This window comes from Eurytemora carolleeae, unplaced genomic scaffold, assembly GCF_000591075.1.
Source record: "Eurytemora carolleeae unplaced genomic scaffold, Eaff_2.0 scaffold394, whole genome shotgun sequence".
NCBI classification, from domain to species: domain Eukaryota; kingdom Metazoa; phylum Arthropoda; class Copepoda; order Calanoida; family Temoridae; genus Eurytemora; species Eurytemora carolleeae.
Genome location: NW_019396301.1, coordinates 216,033 through 242,362, shown reverse-complemented (window position 1 = coordinate 242,362; position 26,330 = coordinate 216,033). Strand labels below are relative to the sequence as shown.

The 26,330-nt window shown below is 31.6% G+C and overlaps 1 protein-coding gene and 1 long non-coding RNA gene across 2 annotated transcripts; one reads left to right on the top strand and one right to left on the bottom strand.

Annotated features, from left to right (window-relative positions):
* The first annotated feature begins 1,847 nt into the window (after positions 1-1,847).
* Positions 1,848-4,247, top strand: LOC111700503 (uncharacterized). Its single transcript, XR_002764998.1, has 2 exons — positions 1,848-2,460; positions 3,136-4,247. It is a non-coding gene; the product is annotated as an uncharacterized LOC111700503 (long non-coding RNA).
* A 2,011-nt stretch (positions 4,248-6,258) lies between these two features.
* LOC111700502 (uncharacterized) lies at positions 6,259-25,707 on the bottom strand. The gene is made up of 20 exons (XM_023471434.1): positions 25,523-25,707; positions 25,165-25,268; positions 23,185-23,289; positions 21,423-21,474; positions 18,982-19,032; positions 17,340-17,381; positions 16,481-16,879; positions 15,054-15,231; positions 14,903-14,954; positions 12,997-13,111; positions 12,228-12,318; positions 11,135-11,211; positions 10,465-10,494; positions 10,021-10,075; positions 9,632-9,735; positions 8,636-8,692; positions 8,321-8,442; positions 7,303-7,504; positions 6,800-7,045; positions 6,259-6,681 (listed from the first exon to the last, which is right to left on the bottom strand). The coding sequence occupies exons 1-20, from the start codon at positions 25,559-25,561 to the stop codon at positions 6,628-6,630; spliced, it is 2,175 nt and encodes a 724-aa protein (XP_023327202.1). The 5' UTR covers positions 25,562-25,707; the 3' UTR covers positions 6,259-6,627.
* Positions 25,708-26,330: the final 623 nt, after the last annotated feature.

The following is a 26,330-nucleotide window of genomic DNA, read 5'->3' as shown; positions in this document are numbered from 1 at the left end:
TACGACAGGGTGATTAAATAACTTTATCGATTTGCTTTTAAATATTTTGAGTAAAATTGAATAAAACTATAAATGATATTGAAATGGGTATCATGCGTGGGAAAAAGTTTTTTAAACTAGAAAAAATAAAAATCCCGGCAAAAACTTTATCGCACTTAATAATACCCATTACAATGACATAAATGAATATTTTATTTGGATTTATATTTTTTTGCTTAGCTTTCTTCATTTTTTATTTATTTGCACCTTTATTAAATTTCTGTGAATTTAAACGTTAAAGTAGAATTGTATTTGAGTTTAAAGACATTGAGGCCTTGCCACAAACTCAAATTTTCTAATCCCTATATTTTTGCAACTTGATGGTTTAACCCGTTTATATTTTAAACTTAGATTATTTAATCTAAGGATAATGGATTGCAAAGATATATTGATTTGTATATTCCCGCCATTTTAGCAAATTATTTGATAATTAACAAAAAACAAACCTTCTCCTTTACTCTGAAGCATCTCAAGTAGTTTCTTAATGCTTTCATCCCGAGCAGTGAGTGTCTGTTTCTGAGTATCAATTCTTAGCTCCAGCTCCTATAATGTATGTTCTTTAACTATAGTAATCTTTATTTGTTTCTATCTCCCATCATAACTCAGGAACTCCTTTACCGATTTGCCTCAAATTTTGATTGGGGGCTCGGGAAAACCGTAGGAATGGTCTTAGCTTGGTTTTGAGATTCTAAATTGAGTGAGTCAACTTATATAGTCAAAATCACCAAAATCGTAATTTAAGACCAAGCGCGGGAAAACGGCAGAGGTAACAATATAACCCGGGCAACGATGGGTTCCCAAGCTAGTTTGAATAACTAAAAATTGCAAGAATAAAACTGTGGAACTGTCTTTTAATCCTTTTGTACAAAATACATCAACTGCTACTAAACAGTAGAAGAAGGTCAAACTTATGGGACAGTACCATATAGAATAGAATATATAGAGAGGAATTTACTAGAAAAAAGTGTCCCCCCCCCCTCCCACTCGACTCCATGCTTTCGTAAATATTTTTTTCTACGATTTTGACCGCTAACTTTAATTAGTTGAGCACTTGAGGTGCTAGGAGTTTCAAATAAACACTTCGCCGACTGTTTTTTCAATATTTTTTAGAAATAGTAAGATGCAACACTTGTTAATAAAGATGGGCGCATTAGGCTTTTTGTGTTTTTTTCGTTCATCGTTCGTTAATCCTTTCCTTCCGATTTGTTTAATCCTTCTAAAAAAAATTATTTCGTTCGTTCTCAAAATTATCGTAAATTTCTTATCTTTTTCAATAATTTTCTCAGGGCGTTTAATGTTGGAATTTGTTTTAACCTCACAGTTTGTCTGCAAAAAAATAGAATTGAATAATTAGAAATAATAGAAGCAAATATGATATTTTGCAGTTTTGTTAATACCGGGAGAAGCCGCAAATCCTATCCGACTAGACTTCAACTAATACAAATTCTTTATTGTTAAAAGTAATATGTAAATTATAATACTTGATTTGGAACTAAGGGTATAGAGGTATACGGAACCAACCCTTTTGGGATCCTTCCGCAGTTGAACCTTTTTTCAAACTTTACTTCTCCTAAGCGCCTCATTTCGGACCTCTTTTCGTCTAAGAATCAACAAACATTAAAAAAATGTTGCATTCAAACAAAAAATGTTAATTTCAAATTGATCCTTTTAAACTTTTGTTGTTTAAAAAATCGATGCGACCGTTTTAACAAGTTTTCATTTTAAAGAAAAAAATTTGTTTTCTGTTTTTGAACAAACAACGTTAATTTGTCGTTTTCCGTTTTCTAACGGAAATCTTATTTTTTTCCTTAAAAGGACTGTAGCTGTCATTTTATGCGTATAGATAGTACCCTTACAAGCGTTTTCTGATCAATAATCTTTTCTTTCAAAATTTCTTCAGAAGTTACGGAGAAAAAATTGTCGTAATTGAACACATTTTTTATCTGGAAACTATTATTGATTAGCTGAAGATTAAAGGGCACATGTGCAAATCGAAAATTCCCATTGTACGACCGACATGCAGTCCCTTTAAGCTTGAATTATACAAAAAAAATTTTAGGGAAATCCGAGAAATCAACGAAAAGAGAAATCGGTTTGGATAAACACCGAGACATAGAAAACCGGGATGAACCGGCTTGGTAAAACATACACATCTTGAAACCGGTTTTGTTAAGCATCAACAGCTTGAAACTGGTTTGAACTATTCTAGAACCGGTTTTTATACCTTTTAACACCAAGAAACCGGTTTAGATTTGTTCTAAATGTATTAACTGAAATAATTTTTTATGTAAACTTTTAAAATTGTAATGTGTCTCTCTTATCAAAAGTACTAAACATAACCTTAAAAGTTCAAATAAAAACATTTCACTTCTATTATTTTCTTAACGGATAGAATTTGCTATCTCTAATTTCATTATTAAAGTCAGATCTTTTGTGTTGTGAATCTGAAGTTCGAACCCTACTTTTGGACACGTTCCACTTTTTCCATTTTGTTCGTCATTTTTTGTGAACGACACATTTTGTACTTTTTTTCAATCGTTAAAAAATACGATTTCGTTCGTACTCAAAATTATCGTTAATTTTCCATTTGTTTCGTTCGTTTTCTCACTGAAAGATCGTTCAGTAAAATCGTTCGTTTACTAAAATCGTTCATTCACAAAAAAACGTTAGTTCAATAAAAACGTTCGTTTAGTTAAAAGAAACGATAGCTTTTTCAAAAATTTGTTCGAATAAATCGTTTTTCAGTTTTAAAAATGCTAGATTTTTAAAGTTTGTCCCGAAAAATTGTTCTTTCGGTAAAGCACGATAGTTTTCCAAATCTTAGGGGAAATTCGTTCGTTTAGATAACAAACGATTGTTTTTTCAAGTTCTTTCGAAAAACTTGTCGTTTGTTTTGTACTTTTTCTTTAGTTTTAAAAACAATAATTTTTTATCTCTCTGAACAATCCAATTCATTCGTCCATCTTTCGGGTTTTTTTTCTAAACGACACATTTTTTCACGAAATATTTCATTATTTTACAAAAATGATGCCCATACCCTGCTGGGATTACTAAAATGTAGATTAGTGCAATTTCACATAAAAGTTCTGATTTTAGATCTAATGAAATGCCACCGAATGTTGCCAAAATATACACGATGTAGAAAATGCTAAACAATTTTTAATTTCAATTTTTGAATTATTATCAACATTCAACAACATTCAACAACAATATTAAACAACATTCAACAACGCATTTCTATATCTCAAGGTTATGTCTTTCCAGTATCTATTATATTAAGTAATTATATATAAAAAATGTTTAAAGCCAACAGCAAATTCGAATTTTATTAAGATGAAAGTTCACCTATTTTTTTCTATGGTTGTAAAATTCACAGTCCTAATTCACCAGTGTTTGTACAGATTGTACATAAATGTTTTCGTTAGTTTTGTAGTACACAGTGCAGTACTGTGATAAACTCGTTAGGATAAGTTTGCTCTGTGGCCTAAAGTTGCGGATTCCTTTTTTTTGTTGCGAATTTTTCCCATTTTTGGAGGTTCCCTACCAAGTTTTTTTCCCAGGAAAATTGTCTTTTTGAATGTATCAAATTCTGTATGCATTCAAAAATCAAATGAAATCTTGATAACGTTTTTTTTTACATGCATTCCAATTGTTCATCCGAAAACTATTTTTTAAAAATACCCTCTTTTTATAGAGTGGCATGTATTATTCACAATCGTGCCTTTTTCCCTTCATGTGAGCTAATTTATCACTCTGTTAAACTGACTTGTAATAAATGTCAGAAATTGACTGACTTCCACTTTTCAAAATGAAGAATGACTGTATCTTCCACATGCTCAGATACTGACTTAAAGAGTACCCTTGTAAATCAGGCACACTAATGCTACATTTTAAGAGAAGAATTCTAATTTATACATATCCGGATATTCGGAAGAGATCATTTACTTTTTAAAAAGGTGTTTTTTGAAATTTCAGCGTAAACATTATTTTTCAAATTTAATTTTTTGTCCTTTCTTTTCGAAAATATAAACCCCCGAAAGCCATTTTTATACTTTTTGTATTTATATTTATAAATCATATGAAAATACATATAATTTGTACTTCTTGAATTGAATTGTGCACAAATGTACCAAAAATGCCTTACGGTTGTTATCTTTGTACTTCCTTGTATTTGAAAGCACAGAAATAAATGTTAGTTAAGATGTTAATTTATAATCTAGGCAAAGGTAGTGTTGTTAATCGCTATGGATCGTATAAGAAAAACTAGCAAGATTTCAAACCTTTACTAAAGTTTGCTTTTATCTAACTTTACAATTTCTTTATCATGAAATAGAAAGAAATGAAAAAAGCATCCACAAATAGTCACAAATAGTTACAAAAAGTTAGTTTTTGGGTCGTTTTTTACTTATATCTTCCGTCACACTCAAAATTTGACTTATAGGGTGTCCCAATAAACATGGGAATGGAGAGACTACTTTATAGTCGTCTTTAATTTCTTAATATTTGATGGGTTGCAAAGAAAATAGAAAAAAGGCTGTACGTCTGACTAGGTTTTCTTAAAGTGGTCAACCTGTATCTTTCAGATTTCAGATATTAAGACAATTTTGATATATTAAATAAATTGAATTTTTTACAAATTTTGAAATATCTCCGTCATTATTCAAGATATTAAATGGTAGACCACATTTTGAAAATGTCGAGGCGTTTTAGATATTTGATGTCAAGCTGGAATGATGCAATAATTGAGTTCATGAAAAATACAACATGGATCGAAGACAATATAAAAATCGTCTCTGAATTCGCACATTGATTGTGACACCCTTTAGATTAAGAAAAGTAAATTAACAATTTAAAATCATTTTTTATTTTGATAAGCTCCTTTTTTAGTTGATTGTTTAGCAAAAAGTAACTTGGAGACAAATTGAAATTATTTATAAAATATTGCAAGGTTTAAGAGAAGCTCATCCTCAAGATTGCATGGGAGTTCAGGAAAAGCGGAAGATTTTCATGTGCTTGAGTTTTTCTAGATCTTTACAGGCATTTACATCCGTTACTTTCATGCGGCATATATATTTATAGATTTTACGAAACTGAGGAAACTGAGGAGCAATAAAGCTTAAAAAATATTGTACACCATAGGGCCATTAATAGATGTCTATATGGTTTTATTTCTAAGAAATAAACAGATTAAAGTAAATTTTTTATATTTATGATAATCAATTAATGCGCGCGCATGCCGCAAAACACGTTTGTTCACTTCTGCACTCCCCCCCCCCCCTCGTTTGAACACACATAACTGATTTTAAATTCTAAAAACATGATAAAAAACCTGCCCACAATTTAAACTGAAAATTTGTCTAAAATCCGGGATATTCGGTTTCATAGGGGATTCATTGTCAGTGGCGTAAATAAGGGGGGTTATTGGGGTTATTTACCCCCCCCTAGAATCCTGGGGGTAAATACCCCCCCCCCTAGAATCCTGGGGGTAAATACCCCCCCTAGAATCCTGGGGTTAAATACCCCCCCCTAGAATNAAATCTAAACCCCCCCTACAGAATCCTTATATCCGCCCCTGTTCATTGTTTAAATTGATGTTAAAGATCATCAAATTCGCCAAACATATTTACTCATTTTAAACAAATTATTTTTTTGTAAAATTTAACAAACCTTAATTATCTTAAACAAAAAAATTAAAAATATGAAATTATGTTTAATTATATTACTTTTTTTTAACACTTACAGAGAGGCCCGAAAAATATGACTGAAACACTGGAAATTTACGGTTAAGCTAAATCTATCAGATAAGAAATTTCGACGAAATTCTGTAGAACAGGCTCTTTCGCCGACTGCGCAAAACTCCCCTGGGCTTCTGCCTCAGAGATATTACGACCGAGTTTCATCCAAATCTTAAAAAACGACATCTAGTGTCCAATCTGTTATTTTAATTAATCTCTTCAAGAAGCCTTGAGGAATAGCTAAATTGATTAAAACACTAGCTAAAACACTGTCTAAGTAACTAAGTATATTACGACCTGCTGAATGCCTATAAATGCATACATTTGAAGAGAAACCGAGAATATAAGTATTAGTAAATTTTTTCCTGTCGTCTCTGAAGTCTCATTCAAAACAGGTAACACCATGCATGTCCAGATATTAGTTCTTAAGTTCAAATTCTCCTAGTTTTATCGTTTATTTATCTAGATGTCTTAATTAAAATAATTCTGCAAATTTTATCGTTTATTTATCTAATTAAAATAATAAAATAACAAATACTGTATTTGCAATAAATTCCTGAGAATAAATTGAATATTTGTTTACAAGTCAGTTCAGTCAAATCTTTAATTTGCACAAAACCCAATTACACGTAGTTCTTAGGTTTCATTGATTACTAGAAGTGCCTAAAAAACATCTTCAAGTGTCCTCTTATTCTACTAAATTGTTTTCGAAGATATTTTTACAATTTTGTGAAAGGGTAGATTTTACTAGAATTGTTAAAGCTAAAAATCTACCAAGCAAACAGCTGTTATACTCAAGAAAACAGCTGAATTTTATACAGTATCAGCTGTTTTTCCTAGATATCAGCTGATTTTAAACAATTTCTCGCGAATTTCTGAACAGATTCATCTGAGCAACATAGAGATCCTGAAATTATTTCATATAATGAAAATTATAATTCCAGAACAGGGAATGAATATTATTTAAATACTTTTAAAATTACTGATATAAAAAAATGAATTTTTAATTAGACTAACAATTCTACCTTTTTGCCAAACTCCAGTCCATTTTCCTGTATCTCCATTTCATCACTTGTGCTACCTCCCTCAGGGGTGTCCACGCACTCACTCCCGCCTTCAGGGGTGTCCACGCACTCACTCCCTCCTTCAGGGGTGTCAGCAGTCTCCGAAATATCTTCAGGAGTATCTTCTGTATTCTTCATAATCTTTATTTCCTTCTCATTCGTCCAGAGGGAACCAGTGGAGTCTTCACAACTCAGCTGAGCACCCTCCTATATGTATTTTACAACATTATACAATATTATAAATATGTTATCATTTTTTAAACATGTTTTATATAACAACTTAGAGGGGTTTAAAGGGTTTAAATCCTCATTGATACAACTCAGTAAACATGCCAACTATGATTTTATTTTTCTTGTAATGTATCGATTTTTTTGTGAGAGTGGCCCGGGGGGAGAACATTTTACGAAAGAGCCAGTTTAAGAATTTTTTTATGTATTAAATAAACACTGAAAAAATGACCAACCTGGTCATTGTACAATTCCTCGTTTTGATTCACGCCATTTTCCTTTTCCAGTGGGTTTCCGACATTTTGCTTTTCCAGTAGATTTCTGCCATTTTGATTGTCCACCTGTTCCAAATCAATTCGCAACGCTCCACTTTCCTCATCATCTGAGCATTGTGCGAGGTCTGAGCTTCCAACAGTCTCCATAAAAGCTTCGGAGCTCCTTTAAGATCAATCAATAATTTTATCTGATGATATAACGCTAACATGAACAGTATCATGTACCATGAAAAATTGTTTTTCGCTAAAAATGCATTTTCTGGGTTGGGTTACTTTATTTTAGCCAAATATTTGTATTTGGTTTACAGTAAAAAAAAACAAAGAAATAAAATATGTCAAATTTGGTTTTTAACAGACGTAAATATTTGAATATATGTATTTTTAAGCTTTTGTTAGAACCATTTGAAAATGATAAAAAAGTTTTGTAAATGTTATTAAAAGGAGAACTGGGGGGAAAAACATTTCTATTTATATTGAAGAAAATATATTGGTTCAAGGAAGGATGGAATATATAGTTCAATAAGATATGTTTTCAACCCATTCTTTGAGATATGTTATAATTTAAAAGCAAAACAACTTGTAAGTTGTAACCAAGATCTTGCTAAATTTATATCATGTCAGTGCAAATAAATTTATAAATTTTATCAATTTAAGCAAAGATTAATTGACAACACAGATAAAACGTATTTTCAAGATTTAGGGGGTTTTCGTTCAAAATAACCCTGAGGCAGAAGGCAAAAGATTTGTTGCTGCGTTGCGTTGAATTACAAGACAGAGAGAGAACTGCGCGGAACTCCTTTGGGCTTCTGTACTAAAACCCCCAAAAGCTTTGAAAGACGATATATAATGTTCTATCTGTGTTATTATGAATTTAACCCAAAGAAGGTGGTGAGAAATCAAGTAAAATGGGGCTCGGAATATAAAACTTATGTGGAGGACCATTAACCAATGAATATCCCCCCCCCCCCTCCCTAAATACCTTTCAATATCCTCCTGTAAATCATTTTCCCCAGCTGACCCTTCATTTCCGGCGGCCATATTGGATCCGTTCCCGAAATGTTCTGGTATCTCCCCATTTACAAAATGAGACTTCATGTGAACCTGCAAAAAAACATGTTCTTGAATTATAACTAAACAAAAACAATCATATATTTATTCTATATTTATTCTATATTTATTCTGTATCTATTCTATATTTATTCTATATTTATTCTATATTTATTCTGTATCTATTCTATATTTATTCTATATTTATTCTGTATTTATTCTAAATTTGTTCTATATTTATTCTAACCTTAACGTAAGATTCGGTCTTGAATTTCTTCCCGCAAACCTCACAGGAGAAGGGTTTCTGAAAAGGTTTCTTATAAAAACAAACACAAAAGTGTGATTTTAAATAAATGTAACTCTCCATGCAAAAATAGGAATGTCCGATATACAAAGATCTTTAGCCTTTATCTGATCAATTATGTAAAAGTTTGAAATCTTATCATTTCCATATGTTTTCCTGCAACAGAAATATACAAGTCACATTTGTAGAGAAACCCAAAATAGAAAATGATCAGTTTTTTAAATTACAAACATTGAAATCTAACTCGAGCTTCATCAGATAAAGTTTTCAGGATACCGATGTGAATCGGGCACTGCCATCTTATCTTTGCATGGAGGGTCAATTTAAAGACGCTTACAGTCTCTTTAAAGTTAATCGATATTTATATATTTGATCATAAATATAAAAATTGGTTGTAGAAAGCGTACAGTGAGGAAGACGACAATCAGACTCAAATTATCGTGTTGAATTGTCTAATACATATGAAACTTGGAAATTCGGAGTAAAAGTTTTTGTTTATAACAACAAAATACACACAATGTTTTCTTTCTATCCCCAGTTTTTTTTTGACGCCAACAAAACTTTCTGAATTTTTTCTTTTTTTCTTAAATAACAAATAATTTTTCACAAGAACAATTATTTTTGATTGGTTTCCTATACAATGGTATTTTAATCTTCGCAAACTCAGATTAGTGTTCATTTAAGTACTTAAAATATATATCCTTTAAAAGTAAAAAGTGACTGGGATGCCGTTTTTGGACAATAGGTTAACGGAAAGGGTTTCATAAAAAAATCGAAAAAAAAATTAGCAAGATTTTAGCCGACAAAAAAATATTTTAAAATGTTAATGATTAATTTTCATAATACCCCTAAATTAAAATTTGTAGGAAAACGTTGAATTGTATTTGGTGATTTTGAATTTAAAGAAAATTTTCAATTAAAAAATCTGAAAATAATTACCATGTTACTATGAGTTGCCATGTGCTTCTTCAGATCACTAGTTTTCTTCAGCTGTTTGTGGCAGATAGGACAGGCATGCTTCTTGTTGATGTTATGTACACGAGCTAAAAGTACATAAATATATAGATACTAGTTTTGCCTGGATTTTCCCCATTAAAGTCAGCCCACTCAATTAAAAAAACCGATAAGAACATTACCGTGGTTCTTCCGAGTTTTCCAATCAACATTTGAGGTGTTTATGAAAATAGATTTGATACCTATTTTGTGACCTATTTCGAAGAGCCCGCCTTAATATATCTTATGAGTTATGATTGGACATACAAACCCACAAACATAGATATGTTAGTAAAAAGTATCGAAGAGATGAAAGACTAGACGAGAAAGTTTACCTAGATGCTCTAAATGGTCGGTTTTGTTGTACTGAACATCTCCACATTTCTTGCACTAAACAAAATATATCTTAAAGGGACAGTCCATTGACCTTCGGAGAGTTGCATGCCAGCCAAATTATGTTATTCTTTAAATCTTTGTTGTACACAACTGTTAGGTTAGCAGATACTCTAAGCGGAGACTCATTTTTGTTTATATCACCAAATCTTGTGCAAAATTAGGAGAGACTGAAGAGTGGAGGCTTACTTTAAGTTACCCTTCATATGTTCACCGGCATGTCGAATTCACATCGGTAAACTTTACAACTTTGCCTTGAAAATTTGCAGTTGTAATTTTTCTTTAAATACAGAAAAATACAGAAATCTTGTTACTCCAACAGAGGGTAATTAAGGACTTCAAATTGAGGGTTACTTTAAGTTTTGAATACATTTAGTTTAACTTACCAAAAACTCCTTTATCTTCCCAGAGCAAACCTAAAACAAATTTAGATTTTAGAGAAAACAATTTGTCATATACTGTATTTAATTTGTCTAGTTTGTAGATTGAATAACAAAAAGAAGGGTTTTTGTGAATATTAACAAAAAAAGATTATTTACAAGAACTATTTTTAAAACGCATCCAGTTAACATAATAGTTTCCAAATGCCATCTTTTATATTTAAATCAGTTTGCAGATGAAGCAGCTTTACTAAAAAAATCATAACAATAATATTAAGTCTCAGAGAGGTAATAGTTTTTTTTTGTTAATTTTTAGTTTTTGGGGTTTTAATCGGATTCTTAAAGATTTAGAAAAAATTAAAATATTTTTTTTCTCTAACAGAAGATACGTATTTTGTTAAACTTTAAAATTTATATGCAAAATTAAGCGTTTTGTATAATATAGTTATGTATTATATACAATGTATTTAAATGCTATAGAAATTTTNTAATACTTGAAAACTAACAAAAAAGTGCATAACTAAGAATTTTGAATAAATGATATTTCTCACAAAGACGACTTGAATGATAAGATGTTAAAGACTAACAGTTAAAAACAAATAAAAGTTAGTTTAGCCCAATTTTGACCTCCTGATAAAAACTTTGTTGATGTTAGGAATAATGATTTGAATTTCACCTTCATGTGCACTTTCAAGTTGCTGTTATTTATAAACTTCTCCTTGCACTTCTCACACTGGAACCGCTTACGCATTTCTAAATTTAGATTTGTTAATTAATTTAATAGTTTAGATTCTATAGTTGGTTTTCCTTGTTTTTCGTCTTGGATTTTTTTTGTTTTGTTAAAATGAGTGTTCGCGAAAAATGAAAGGGGTAAAGGCTAACGTCGAAACGAATATTATGGTGATTAAGGAGAAAATGGTTAAACACGACTCATACCGAAGAGCGTAGCGTCCACACAAATTCAATTTAATCGAATTTAATTTGATGCATTCATATGTAGTTGATATTTCATAATATTTTTTATTTGTTTCATAAACAATGTACTTTAAACGATGTTTTTTTTTTGTTCGCTTAGATGACTTTCCCACGCTGCACGTGGAACCCCTGATAGCAGAGACGCTTAGCAGCTAAATATTCGTCGTTAAGAAAATTGTATATGAAACAAATAAAAATTATTATTATTAAATATTAACTTTTTACGAATGCATCGAATAGAATTCGATCACTATATGTTAATGATTAATTTTAAATCTAATTGAATTATTTACGATCTGAGCGGAATAATGCAACTTTCGGAATTTGTATGGATGCTACGTTCTTCGGTATGATTTGTGTTTGGCCATTTTTTCTTAATGAGATGCAACAGACCGAATTAGGATTAGTAGTGATCACCATCGTATTGGATTCGACGTCTTTCAATTTTTGCAAACACCCTGTCAGTCTGTCTGATTAAGATCCCTTAGTCTAATTGAAATGTGTCACAAGTGACTCGGTATATCTGATGTTTTTTCAGTTTGTTTAGTTGAAATATTGTCAGTCTAATATTTATCCGTCTGTTGTCTGATATTTATCCGTCTGTTGTCTGATATTTATCAATCTGGTGTCTGATATTCATCCGTCTGGTGTGGGTGTCTGATATTTATCCGTCTGTTGTCTGATATTTATCCGTCTGGTGTCTGATATTTATCCCTCTGTTGTCTGCTATTTATCCGTCTGTTGTCTGATATTTATCCGTCTGGTGTCTGCTACTTCTCCGTCTGTCTATTCACCTATTGGGACATGTTTCTTGAGATGTCTGTTGATATCATTTCTCTTCTTAAAAATTTGTCCTGGGCAAAAACTGCACTCAAAAACAATCACCTAAAGTTAGTTAAAATTACAATAATTACACAACATTTAAAAATCATTAAATCACTTAATGGGCAGCAATAGTTGGAAAGCTGCCAAATAGGCAATTTTTTTCGAAATTTAGAGAATACAGTGCGACACATATAATGGTGGAAGAAGAAAACGACATATAATTATTTAATATTATTATGAAGAAAATAAAATGGGTATGTGTGTACACAATACAACTGCTTTGTTTTTATCAATTATTAAGCTATTAAACTATCAAATTGCTGATAACTATAATTTTGAAATCTAATGATGAAAACAATAGATTTTTTAATATGTGAATATTTGATTTTTAACTGTAAAGGAATTCATATTTTTGCAACCTACCACTAAAACTGTTGATTTTTTAATCTTTAAAGGTGAGATATAAAAGAAAATTTTATGACAATATTTATTTTTTCCTGATTTTGCAGTATGTCCTTTAAAAATTTGAAAATAATCTGTATAAGTTTACATAATACAGTTAGAATTTATTTTATTCTACACCCGTCCCAAAAATCCATTTACAGTTTTGAAAAATAAAAATTTGAGTGCTTTGATTACTTTCCGAAGAAGTTTAACTCAGAAAGAAGTGTATACTAAAAATATCTAAAACCTGAGAACTGGAAACAAATGCTCCGCTCGACAAATAGGACAAAATACCTCTGGATCGTTTTCACTGACGATCTCCTTGACCTCAGGAGTAGCATGATCAGCGTCGAGATCGAAATCTCCGCCATGTCCTAGTGGCTGACCGTCTGAATTCTCCATATCCCAGCTAAAAAAAATCTCATTATTTTAATAAAAGAATTTTTTAAGGTGCAGCCCCTCCCCCCCCCCCACTTGGAATTGATTGGAGACTGATCTGCCATTGTTTTTTAAAATCTTAAATCTACTAAAACAATCAAAAATGTTTGATAAATAGATTGTTGACAGATAGCGTTAATCAATTGGATGATGTTGATGGAAGAGACAGCAAAAGATTTAGGAACGTATCTTTTAGTTTGATTGAATTCATAATTTGGGATTAATTGAATATTGATTTAAATTAATTTCATTTTAAATGCAATCTTCATGTCAGAAAAAAAACAAATTTTAGACACTAATAAGCCATTCTTGCCAATGCCAATTTTAATGTGCCAGGCTTTTATAGTGCTTTGCATTCCTTTCATATTATCAATTTTAGAAAATTTTATTTTAAAGTCACTTTTTTATGAAGTTTTTTAAAGAATTTTTCTATTCAAAGTCATTCAACAAAAATAACGTTTTCTTGAGGCATAAATTAAGCTAGCAACAAAGTTTTATCGTAAAAAATTTCAAAAAGCAAATAACCTTCTTCTTGAGTATTTAATACCATAGTTATTTATATTTAACTCTACAACATATGTCTAGAAGCTTTAAAAAAATCTAAAACGGAATTCATATTAAAAACCAAAAAGGGAATTCATATATATTATTTTTTAAATGGTTATATTTTTTTTGAAAACAAGATTTTTTCAAAAATTTAAAAACTTTGATCTTAAATCTTCTTTTTAAATTTCCTGTTTTGATATGTAAATCTTTTCATGCAACTCAAGAAGATTAAAATTTGTAAAAAAATTCTGAAAATTTCAGCAAGTTTAGAAATAAGACTAAACCAGCTCTGAAGATTTAGCAATGGATCCAGAGCCGTATCTATGGGGGGGGGGGGGGGGGGCAAAATGAGTAAAACGTAGTAAACAATGCCCCCCGTTGATGCGGGATTTGAGCCCCCCCAAAAAACTCTTTTTTTAAACTTATCATTTTTAACTGAAATTAGATAAAACATTTTTATTTGATTAAACTTTAAGACTTTTAAACTTTATACATTGAAATTAACTATATTGATTGAAAATGTGATTCCCCTAAGATAGGACATTTTCATTGATAACAAAATAACAGATATGATATTTCATAGATAGGAAACTTTATAGACAGGACATTTCATAGATAGGGCATTTAATATATAAAACATATCATAGATAGGACATTTCAGAGACAAGACATATCTATAAAAAGTCCTATCTATGAAAAATTGCTCTTTGAAATGTCCTGTCTATGAACTTGTTATCTATGAAATGTCCATCTATGAAATGTCCATCTATGAAATGTCCATCTATAAAATGTCCATCTATGAAATGTCTCTCTATGAAATGTCCATCTATGAAATGTCCATCTGTGAAATGTATTGTCTATGAAATGTATTGTCTATGAAATGTATTGTCTATGAAATGTATTGTCTATGAAATGTCCATCTATGAAATGTCCATCTATAAAATGTCCATCTATAAAATGTCCATCTATGAAATGTCCATCTTTAAAATGTCCATCTATGAAATGTCCATCTATGAAATGTCCATCTATAAAATGTCCATCTATGAAATGTCCATCTTTAAAATGTCCATCTATGAAATGTCCATCTATGAAATGTCCATCTATGAAATGTCCATCTATAAAATGTTCATCTATGAAATGTCCATCTATGAAATGTCTCTCTATGAAATGTACCAAACCAAGAATTCTGGTTGTAAAATCAAAGACGATTTCCTACCTCGTGTTTTCCCAACTATCCCGAGAACCGACAAAGGGAGATTCACCATTTTCTAAAGTCAATTTTATTTTAGTTAAAATTATAAATTTTTTTGTAAATATTCAAGGTTAAGAGATAATTCAGTAATTAAACAAAGAAATAGTTAATTTACCTTGAATGAGGAAATGATGAGGAAGCATGGGAAGGCCCTCCCTCCCCTCCTCCCCATCCCTCTCCTCCTCCTCCTCCTCCTCCCCAATACCATCATCACTACCCCCCATCCCAGCATACATTTCAGGAGTTATCTCAATAATTTCATCCTCACTAAACCTTGGCTGCTCAACCAATGCCTAAAATAAATCAGAATGTTAGAACTGTATCACAAGATGTTAGAACTGAATCACAAGATGGTAAAACTGTATCAAAAGATGTTAGAACTGTGTCACAATATGTTAGGACTGGATCAAAAGATGTTAGAACTGTATCCCAAGATGATAGAACTGTATCACAAGATGTTAGAACTGTATCACAAGATGTTAGAACTATATCACAAAATGTTAGAACTGTATCACAAGATATTGTAACTGTATAACAAGATGTTAGAACTGTATCAGAAGATAGTAAAACTGTATCAAAAGATGTTACAACTATATCACAAGATATTAGAACAGTGTCACAAGATATTAGAACTGTGTCACAAGATATTAGAACTGTATCACAAGATGTTAGAACTGCATCACAAAATGTTGGAACTGTATCACAGACAATATGATTGAATTGTGTCACAGATCAAAAGGTATCAAAGATGTTAGAACTGTATACTAGATGTTAGAACTGCATCACCAGATATTATAACTGTATCACAAGATGTTAGAAATATATCACAAGATATTAGAACTTAATCACAAGATATTAGACCTGCATCACCAGATGTTGGAAATGTATCACATACAATATGTCGCAGATCAAAAGATGTTAGAACTATATACTAGATGTTAGAACTGTATCACAATTTGATAGAATACTATTTAGGCTAACTATTTGTTATAAAATCATATATCTGTTATTTAATAATATTATCATATTCTGTGAAAAGAGAGAGAAGGCCTGGAGACGAAATTTAAAGTCAGCTTCCTTTTACAGTATGGTATGTACGATTCATCTGATCATTATTGTGGATTTAACGTGTTTTTTCCTCGCTTATAAGTGTTTGATTCTGATAATTTAAAAGGTATTTCTGCAGCAGTAGCAGAAATGCTCCATTGTCAGTAGAGAAAACAAAATTAGAAACAATGAATTTTTAAGAGATTATTCAACAAAACATTATTTTTAAGAGATTATTCAACAAAACATTATTTTTAAGAGATTATTTAACAAAACATTATTTTTAATCCAAATTATTGACAGGTTACAGGCACGTACTCGGTACTGTTGTGAATCTAAAAATGGGGAAAAAATAAATAAATTCTAACCTGACGATCCAACTCACCAGCAGAACCAGTTATTATATTGTCCCTTTAAGGGGGCGGTTCTTGAATTGTCCCTTTCAGGGGGGGATTGAATTATCCCTTTAAGGGGGAGGGGTCTAGACTTGCTCACCGGTTCCTTAGATTTATCCTTCTTTCTTCTTTTAGCTACTTTCTCCTCTCCTTCCGCTTTTCTCTTCCTCATCTTTCCTGGTTTCACTAAAGCCGACCCTGGCGCCCCTGCAAGTCCTGGTAGGGCCCCCGGAACACCTAGTAGCCCCTGAAGCTCCTGAAGTCGTTGAAGTCCATGCAAAGCTTGATGATTTGGAAGTGCTTGCAGGCTCTGCAGAGCCTGCAAATTTTGAAGAAGCTGAAGTCCATGGAGTCCCGGAAGTCCAGGGAGCCCCCCCAGGACTGGGGACCCGGAAAGATTTTTCAAACCAGATAGTCCTTGATGTCCGCCATAGCTTGAGTTTCCTTGGTACTGTTTAGTTTTGGAGAGAAGAGATTGTAAAGCGCCATCATCTCCAACCTAAATTTAAAAGTTAAAAAATTGTCTAGAGTAAATTGCTACGAAACCAATTTAATTTTCTTATATATATATATGACTAGTTTGAGAACCCAGTGTTGCCCACGATTCTCGTAGTTACTCCCGCTGTTTACCCGCATTAATATTTTAGCTATTTTTCCCAACCACTCAACTAAGAATCTCAAAACCAAGCTAAGTACATTCCCGTGGGTCTCCGAAATCACCAATCAAAACGTGAGGCAAATCTGTTAACAGGTTCCTGAGTTATGATCGGACATCCAAATAGACAAAGAACCAGATATACACTTAAATATAAAGATAGAGATTCAAACGGAGGAAATTACAAGATTCCAAAGTTTACGGCCAGACATGCATATATTGAGGCACAAGAGAAGGAAATTGATGCAAAATGTATCCACTAAATGCTATGCCCCCCCCCCCATGTCTGGTTCATAATTTATACCTGAACAGTAACAACGTTCTTCTGCTCCACCACCTCTAAACCCTGAAGAATCTTAAATTTTAGCAAATTGGAGAATAGGGAGCATACATACAAATTGAGAGGGATTATATTGATTGATTGATTTAAATTGTGTTTGAAAACTTCTTACATGAGATCGTTAATTGTTTAGATATTCTCTTTTTATTAAATTTATGATCATTACATCTTTGGGATTAATCTAATCGTTTGATATCATTTACAGATAGTGAAATAACCTTTATAGTTTTAGATAGGTTCAAGATAAATCTAAAGTTTTAAAATTGGTTATTTTTTACATTTTCTGTCCTTCCCCCCTAGCCACATTTTAACCCTGAGAGAAAGTATATGAAGGAAAATTAACGATAAAATATGAAAGAATTTCGTTTTTTTTTTGTTAGTTTATCCCTTATGTTTTGAATCACATTTTTGTGAAGTTTAAGAAGAGAGAAAATCGACAGAATACAGTTTTAAATGCTAGAACCTTTACAAAAGTGTGACAGTACAGTACAGTACAGTACAGTACAGTACAGTACAGTACAGTACAGTACAGTACAGTACAGTACAGTACAGTACAGTACAGTACAGTACAGTACAGTACATTACATTACATTACAGTACAGTACAGTACAGTACAGTACAGTACAGTACAGTAAATTGCAGTACAGTACAGTACAGTAAAGTAAAGTACAGTACAGTACAGTACAGCTCAGTGCAGTCACCTTTTTAAAGTCTAATAACCAAGTTCTAGAAAAAAAATATTAATTTTGGACATGGATAATTTTTAACATTGCATTAAATGTCTATCATATTTTAGAACTTTAAAACATTATGAACTTATGCACGCCACCCCCAATCTCTGATATATCGAAAAAATATGTCAGCACTTTTGATTTGTATTATTTTGCATAATTTAAGGAAATATTTTTGTACACATTTTTTGCCATGTGAAAAATAAGCATTTTTTTCAAATTTTCTATTTTGTGCAAATTTTCAGAATATAGCCAAAACGCTTTCCAAGTATCTTTGTCACTACAAATATTACCCCAGGCCCAGTAAACATAAAATTTCTTGTTGAGAGAAAAATGTCGTCTTCTTTAAAAATGTCAAACTTTTCCTAATTCCTCTATCGGAGGCATTTTCTTTTCTTAAATTATTTAACCATAACAAGAAATATTTTCAGAGCTTAATAAGTCTTTACTCTTCTATGACCATCTTTAAACTTTCCCCGGGTCATGTGAGGTCCCACAAAAAGTTTAAATTGGATCGGTTCTGCCGTTTTTACTTTTATTAGATGCAAACAAAACAACAGATAAGCAAAGTTTGAATAAAAAAGGCTTTAAGAAGCTTCGCGCTTCTTTTCAATTAACAATTTTAGCTTTGAAATTTCTATTTTTCACGTAACCCTGCAAAAAAATGATCGCTAATTTTTCTGTTCAAGTTGACGCATTTTCAAACATAATAAATGTGGCAAAACAATTAAATTTATTGACTTTCTTAAACCGATTTTGGGCCCTGGCTGGGGTCATGTAAGATGTCATCACAAATTTGGACCCAATCGGTTCAGTCGTTTTGACGTTTATTGGACTACAAAATAAAGCTGACAAATATATATTATAATATAGACCTGAGTAGGGATCCCTAGAATCTGAGCACACTCGGTTAAACCAGCGAGTTCCTACAATATTAAAGGTTAAAAGGACTATAGGACGTACCAGCGAGTTCCTACAATATTATAGGTTTAAAGGACTATAGGACGTACCAGCGAGTTCCTACAATATTAAAGGTTAAAGGGACTGTAGGACGTACCAGTGAGTTCCTACAATAATAAAGGTTAAAGGGACTGTAGGACGTACCAGCGAGTTCCTACAATATTATAGTTAAAGGGACTGTAGGACGTACCAGCGAGTTCCTACAATATTATAGTTAAAGGGGCTGTAGGACGTACCAGCGAGTTCCTACAATATTATAGAAACAATTTATTTACACATTTTTGTTATTCTGAACTATTCATTTTGAAAGAGAAAAAGGTTCGCGGATTTTTTTGGGGCCATTGAAGTACCAAAAAAACACACATTTTCAAAAAAAATATTAAGAAACACCATACAGAAGAGTTGCACAAAAAAGTTACACTTTTGCACCAGGCGCCGCAAATCACACTTTTTTTTACTCACCCCGTATGTATCTATAATAAAATAAATATGTATATTGAATAAATATTCGAATCCTAGCAATGAAACTTCTCCATTTTTTACTACTGATGTTTGTCCGTGTTGTGTGTCTGTTTGTTAGAAAAACAGAGGTAAATATATATTATTATATTAGAACATGTAATTGGAAAAAGCTATTTTTATTGGGCCCGTGCTTCTAAAGAAAACACGTAAAACCAACTATTCCAAAACGGAGAGGTGAAAACTTTTGAACGCTTGATCTCTAAATCCAATGTGGGCACAGTAAAGTTTAAGTATAAATGCTTTATCCCTCAAATAATCCCTGTAGGGTATAATGACCTCCACGGGATATCGAAGGGATTAAATTAATCCGAATAGGAAAGCAAAAGATGTAGATTAGATAAGATTCCGACTTCTGGCAAAGCCTTGTTGACATATTAATAATTAATATCCATTAATTTAGAGGTGTCTCAAAATTAATTCTTTAGAAAGAGAGACACTGTGAAAAAGTGGTGAATAGAAATATACAGCTTAATTAATTTGCAAATTTTTAAACAATGTAATTTTTAATTTTTTTATACATTTTAGAACAATATTAGGGATTTCAAAAATGATAGAGAACATCATATTAAGTTAAAAACTGAGAATGTTAAAGGGACTGTAAAGGAAAAATGAAAGGCGGGAATAGGCTGAAACCTGAAAATCTCAGGAGTTGATGGAGACCTATAAGAGTTCTATCTGATGTTCCTGTCTCGAGAAATTGACATAAAACTGTGTCACGTCCGTATAAAGTGACCAAAACTCCCTCCAATAGAAGTGCAGTATAGTGGTCACGTGATACAGACGGAGACATGTGACAATAATACTGCAATGCAATTGGTTGGAGTTCTGGTCCCATGATCCGGCGACCGGACGTGTAAATAATATTATCAATTTTATCTATTAAAAAAGTTCTCATAGAAAACTGACAAACGGGCCACGGGGTTTTTGCTGCAGAAGAAATGGAGAAAATTCCGAGAATTTGAATGTTTTAAACTAGAAAAATGTTTTAACTAGAAAAATGTTTTTAACTAGAAAAATGTTTTTAATTAGAAAAATGTTTTTAAATAGAAAAATGTTTTAACTAGAAAAATGTTTTAGCTAGAAAAATGTTTTTAACTAGAAAAATGTTTTAACTAGAAAAATGTTTTAACTAGAAAAATGTTTTTAACTAGAAAAATGTTTAAACTAGAAAAATGTTTTTAACTAGAAAAAAATTTTTAACTAGAAAAATGTTTTAACCAGAAAAATGCTTTTAACTATAAAAATGTTTTAAACTAGAAAAATGTTTTTAACTATAAAAATGTTTTTAATTAGAAAAATGCTTTTAACTAGAAAAATGTGTTTAACTAGAAAAATGTTTTAAACAGAAAAATGTTTTTAATTACAAAAAATGCTTTTAACTAGAAAAATGTTTTTAACTAGAAAAATGCTTTTAACTAGAAAAATGCTTTTAACTAGGAAAATGTTTAACTAGAAAAATGTTTAACTAGAAAAATGTTTTTAACTAGAAAAATGTTTTTAATTAGAAAAATGTTTTAAACTTGAAAAATGTTTTTAACTTGAAAAATGTTTTTGATTAGAAAAATGTTTTAAACTAGAAAAATGTTTTTAACTAGAAAAATGTTTTTAACTAGAAAAATGTTTTTAACTAGAAAAATGTTTTAACTAGAAAAAATTTTTTTGCTAGAAAAATGTTTTTAACTAGAAAGATGTTTTTTCACTAGAAAATGTTTTTAACTAGAAAAATGTTTTTAACTAGAAAAACGACGATTTTTCCAAATTATTGACAGGTTACAGGCACGTACTCGGTACTGTTGTGAATCTAAAAATGGGGAAAAAATAAATAAATTCTAACCTGACGATCCAACTCCCCAGCAGAACCAGTTATTATCAACTTCAATAGTCCGCTATAAATAAAAAAAGTAAAACAAGTAAAGAGAAAAGTAGATGAATAAGTAAAAAGATAAAAAACTAATTGTAATTGTAATTGTAATTGTATGTATAAATAAATAAATAATATGAAAATGAAATGAAAAAGAAAAAAACTAATGTTGTTATCTCTGTCTGTCTGTTTGTCTGTTTGTGTATTCGATCATAACTCACAAACCCATAGACCAATTTGCCTCATGCTGTGATTGGGTAACTTGGTAAAATTCGAGAATGTTCTTAGCTTGGTTTAAAAATTCTAAGCTTAGTTGGTTGACATTTTTATAAAAAGCTTAAAACCAGGTAGTGCTGGGTTCCCAAGCTAGTAAATCTGTATCTCTTGTTGTCTATTATACAGTCCCATCATAAAATATGAACTCCATCAACGTTTTTTGGTCGGGGAACTTTTAGGACCAATATTCTAAGCTTGGGTTTAATAAGTTCTCCGTTGAGTAGATTGGTTGAGCTTGTAAGCTCCTAATTAAATATATTGAATTAAAAAAGGAGGACTGTTATTGGTCTAAAGAAATAACGGGGGTGATGACGGCGATTTAAAGAGAATCAAAAAAATAATACTCAAAAGCGTGGTAATGTGCAAGGTTTAGAAAATGCATAGCAAGCGTACACATTCTCCGCCATGTGACAAAAAACTAAATCTATTTGGGAAGAGCTTTCAACAGCAAAGGTCATCTCATTTTAGAACATACATTAATTCGTTTATTAATCTGGCACGTGAAGTTGGCAACGTGATGTCTACAAAATATCTGGTACGTGTGAGTGAATATTTTGATTATAGGTCATCATATTTTGTTGATTCATTCTGTTTTTCATCTGGTTTTTGTACAATAAACTAATATGAAAGTCGGAAGGTACAAAGGTCGGTTATTACAAACGTCGAACTGATACAGTAACAAACCTCGGACTAGTATACAAACATCGGACTAGTACAAACGTCGGACGGGTACATTTTTAAGAAAAAATATCAGACTTTGGTTGAGTTTGAAAAAAGACCATTGTTTTATGAAAACTGAAAAGACTCAACTTTTGAAGGCACCACTGTATAAACAACAGAACATAAGGAACTGAGTATAAAACACAGTTCCTTTTGGTGGATTTGAATCAGACCATATGATAAAAAAAAGCAGAGCTAAAATTGAACTAATATCCTCAGACTTTGTGAGATTGTAAATTTTGCAAAGAGAAAATAGCGGATTTTAAAAAAATTATCTTATAATTCGAATAAAATTTTCCCTTAGTCCGAAGTTTGTATTCATTCAATGCGACGTTTGTACTTTCCCTCGTTTGTATCAGTCCGACGTTTGTATTGGTCCGACTTTTGTACTGTCCGACGTTCGACAGTCTGAGGTTTGTACCGTCCGACGTTTTAAACCAAAATTGCGCATTATTTTCCTTTGGAAAAAGGACTGGGATGGCTGCAAATTTGGAGAAAGTTTGAAAAAGTTTAGAAAAAAATTCAATCCAAAATCACCGCAGTCAATTTTCGGACAAGACCAAAAATTGTTGTCTTTTTGACAATGGAGGATAAGATAAAAAAAATAAAATTCTTTTGTTAAATGTCAAGATTTCTTTATTTTTAAACAATTTTACATCCAAGACGATTTTTAAGTCGTCTCTGTATTCCCATGTTTATTGGGACACCCTGTTGTAAAGTTTGTACTCTATGAACTCACCTGAGCACTTTAGTGGGAAAGGGCAGAGATACAGCAACACTCTGACAGCACTGTATTGTACTCAGTACACGGCACAGTGTACTGCTGTATAACAATAGTACACTCCTGAAAAAAATAATAAATAAACCTAAGAGTCTCAATCTGTTACGTACTTTGGTAAAGTGAGAATGACATGAAACATATCATTTTGGATTATCTGTTAGCTTTAACGCCAAGAAACACATAATATTCAAAAAACCTGGTGCAAGACATTTTTCATATTAGCCTTATACATATTCTTAAATGATAGATTTTTTTAATAATCTTACTATTCCCTTAAAAATCAATTTAAAAAGCTATAAACGATCTAATATGATGTGAGACACCCTGTATATCCAGCTTAGTAATCCCATGGGGGTAGCTTAATATCCAATCTAAAAATTCCGACCTCTGTATCCTCTGTACAAAATATTGCAATAAATTAGATATCAACTGCGAATATAAGGTTTTAAACCAAAATGACTTTCAAGTTTACGCACCAGAAACAAGGAAGGAAATGGATATATTTAATCTTTTTTACGAGTATCTCTGCACAGGAACTATATATATAGTTAACTACCTATGAACAGGAAGTATAAATAATTTACTACCTATAAACAGGAACTTTATATTTAGATAACTACCTATGAAGAGGAACTATATATATTTAACTACCTATGAACAGGAACTATATATAATTAACTACCTATGAGCAGGAACTATATATATAATTGACTACCTATAAACAGAAGCTAATATATTTAGGTGACTATACCTATGAACAGGAACTATGAATATTTAAATACCTATGAACAGGAACTATATATATAATTAACTACCTATTAACAGGAACTATATATCTAGTTAACTACCTATGGACAGGAAATATATCTAGTTAACTACCTATTAACAGGAAATATATCTAGTTAACTACCTATGAGCAGGAACTATATATATAGGTAACTACCTATGAACAGGAAATATATCTAGTTAACTACCTATGAGCAGGAACTATATATATAGTTAAATACCCATGAACATGAGCTATATATTTAGTTAACTACCTATGCACAGGAAGTATATATATAGTTAACTACCCATGAACAGGAACTATATATCAAGTTGACTACCTATGAACAGGAACAATATATATAGTTGACTACCTATGAGCAGGAACTATATATATAGTTAACTACCTATGAGCAGGAAGTATATATATAGTTAACTACCTATGAACAGGAATTATATCTTGTTGACTACCTATGAACAAGAACAATATATCTAGTTAACTATCTATGAACAGGAACTATATCTAATCAACTTCCTATGAACAAGAACTATACAGTTAACTACCTATGAACAAGAACTTTTTATCTAGTTGACTATCTATGAACATGAAGTATATATATATAGTTAACTATCTATGAACAGGAAGTTTATATATAGTTAACTACCTATGAACAGGACTATATCTAGTTGACTACCTATGAGCAGGAACTATATATATAGTTAACTACCTCTGAACAGGAAGTATATATATAGTTAACTACCTTTGAACAGGTACTATATATATAGTTAACTACCTATGAACAAGAACTTTATATCTAGTTGACTGTCTATGAACAGGAATTTTATATATAGTTAACTACCCATGAACAGGAACTATGTATATAATTAACTACCTATGAACAGGAACTATATAAATAGTTAACTACCTATGAACAGGAAGTATATATAAAGTTAACTACCTATGAACAGGAATTTAATTACCTACGAACAGGAACTAAATAAATTCAACTACCTATGAACAGGAACTATACATATAATTAATTACCATTGAACAGAAACTATATATATTTAGTTAACTACCTATGAACAGGAACTTTATATAATTAACTACCTATGAACAGGAATTAAATATATTTAGCTACCTATGAACAGGAGCTATATATAATTAACTACCTATGAACAGGAACTATATCTCCTTGTGAAGATACAAGATGCAGATCAGGTTCAAGTTTTGTCTCCTCCTGAACACAATTAACAAGCAGCTTACCACGACCCCTCTGAAAAAAATGATCTAAAATGTTTAATATTGTCGAACATACATTATATTGGTGTATTTACATAATTTTACGCAATATCTACTAAAAAGTTTGAAAAGTTTTTTACAGAAAGACCTTTCCCACAATTATAACATTTGATTTTGGGCTAAGTTTCAATATTTCAAAAGAGCTTTAAAGAAATGCGTAATTTATTTTGATCAAAATATTTGAAAATCCAAATGAATCTAACATCTAATGTTTAAATTAATATTAACCTTAAATTCTCCAGTTGATTCGATGAGAAACCCCTCCATCGTAGGGTTAACTTCACTGTATAACTCACTTTTTTTTAAAATTTTTAACTCGTTTGATTTAGAGTAGAATATTACTATTATATTGATTTTAACCCTCCAGGTTTGGGTTCACTGTCCGGCCCCGCACTGTTTGCGCCTTAACCCTTCTAGACGCGGGCCGCGCCGAGCATTTTTTCAGGGGAAGAGTAGGCTAGAGGGAAGGAGGGGGGGAGGGTTTCAGTTTTCCAACCCTGGGGCGCACACACCTCAGGAACGGGATGAGAGGGTGGGATGAGGGGGGGTGGTAGGTTAGAGCGACCTTTTCTATTCATAGATTCTTGTTTTTCACCTGGACTCTTCCTTTTAACCCCCCAGCGGCCCCCCTTTATTTTAACCGGTACGGTATACTAGGGTTAAAACCGGTGCTGGGGTTGTAAAGAGTGGGGGGTGGGGATGCAGGTTGGGTTACAAGCTCCAAACAAGGAAAAGGCAGGCTAGGGTTAAAGGCTGCAGTAGAAAATAAAGGGTAAATAGTTTGGCTGCACATCACGCAGGAAAATGAAACGATAGGGAGGAAGGGGGGGGGGGGGAGAGAAATGAGGAAAACCATAACTAACAATATGTGCAGTATACTTGAAATTTGTTTTTAAATTAAAATCTGCATATTCAAATATTTTAAACTACTTTTCTTTACAATTTTTGTATTATTTATATTTAAACTGAACGAGAATTCATTTTATATTCTTCAAATTGGATGCTTAACCCTCAACTGTAGAATTCATTTTATATT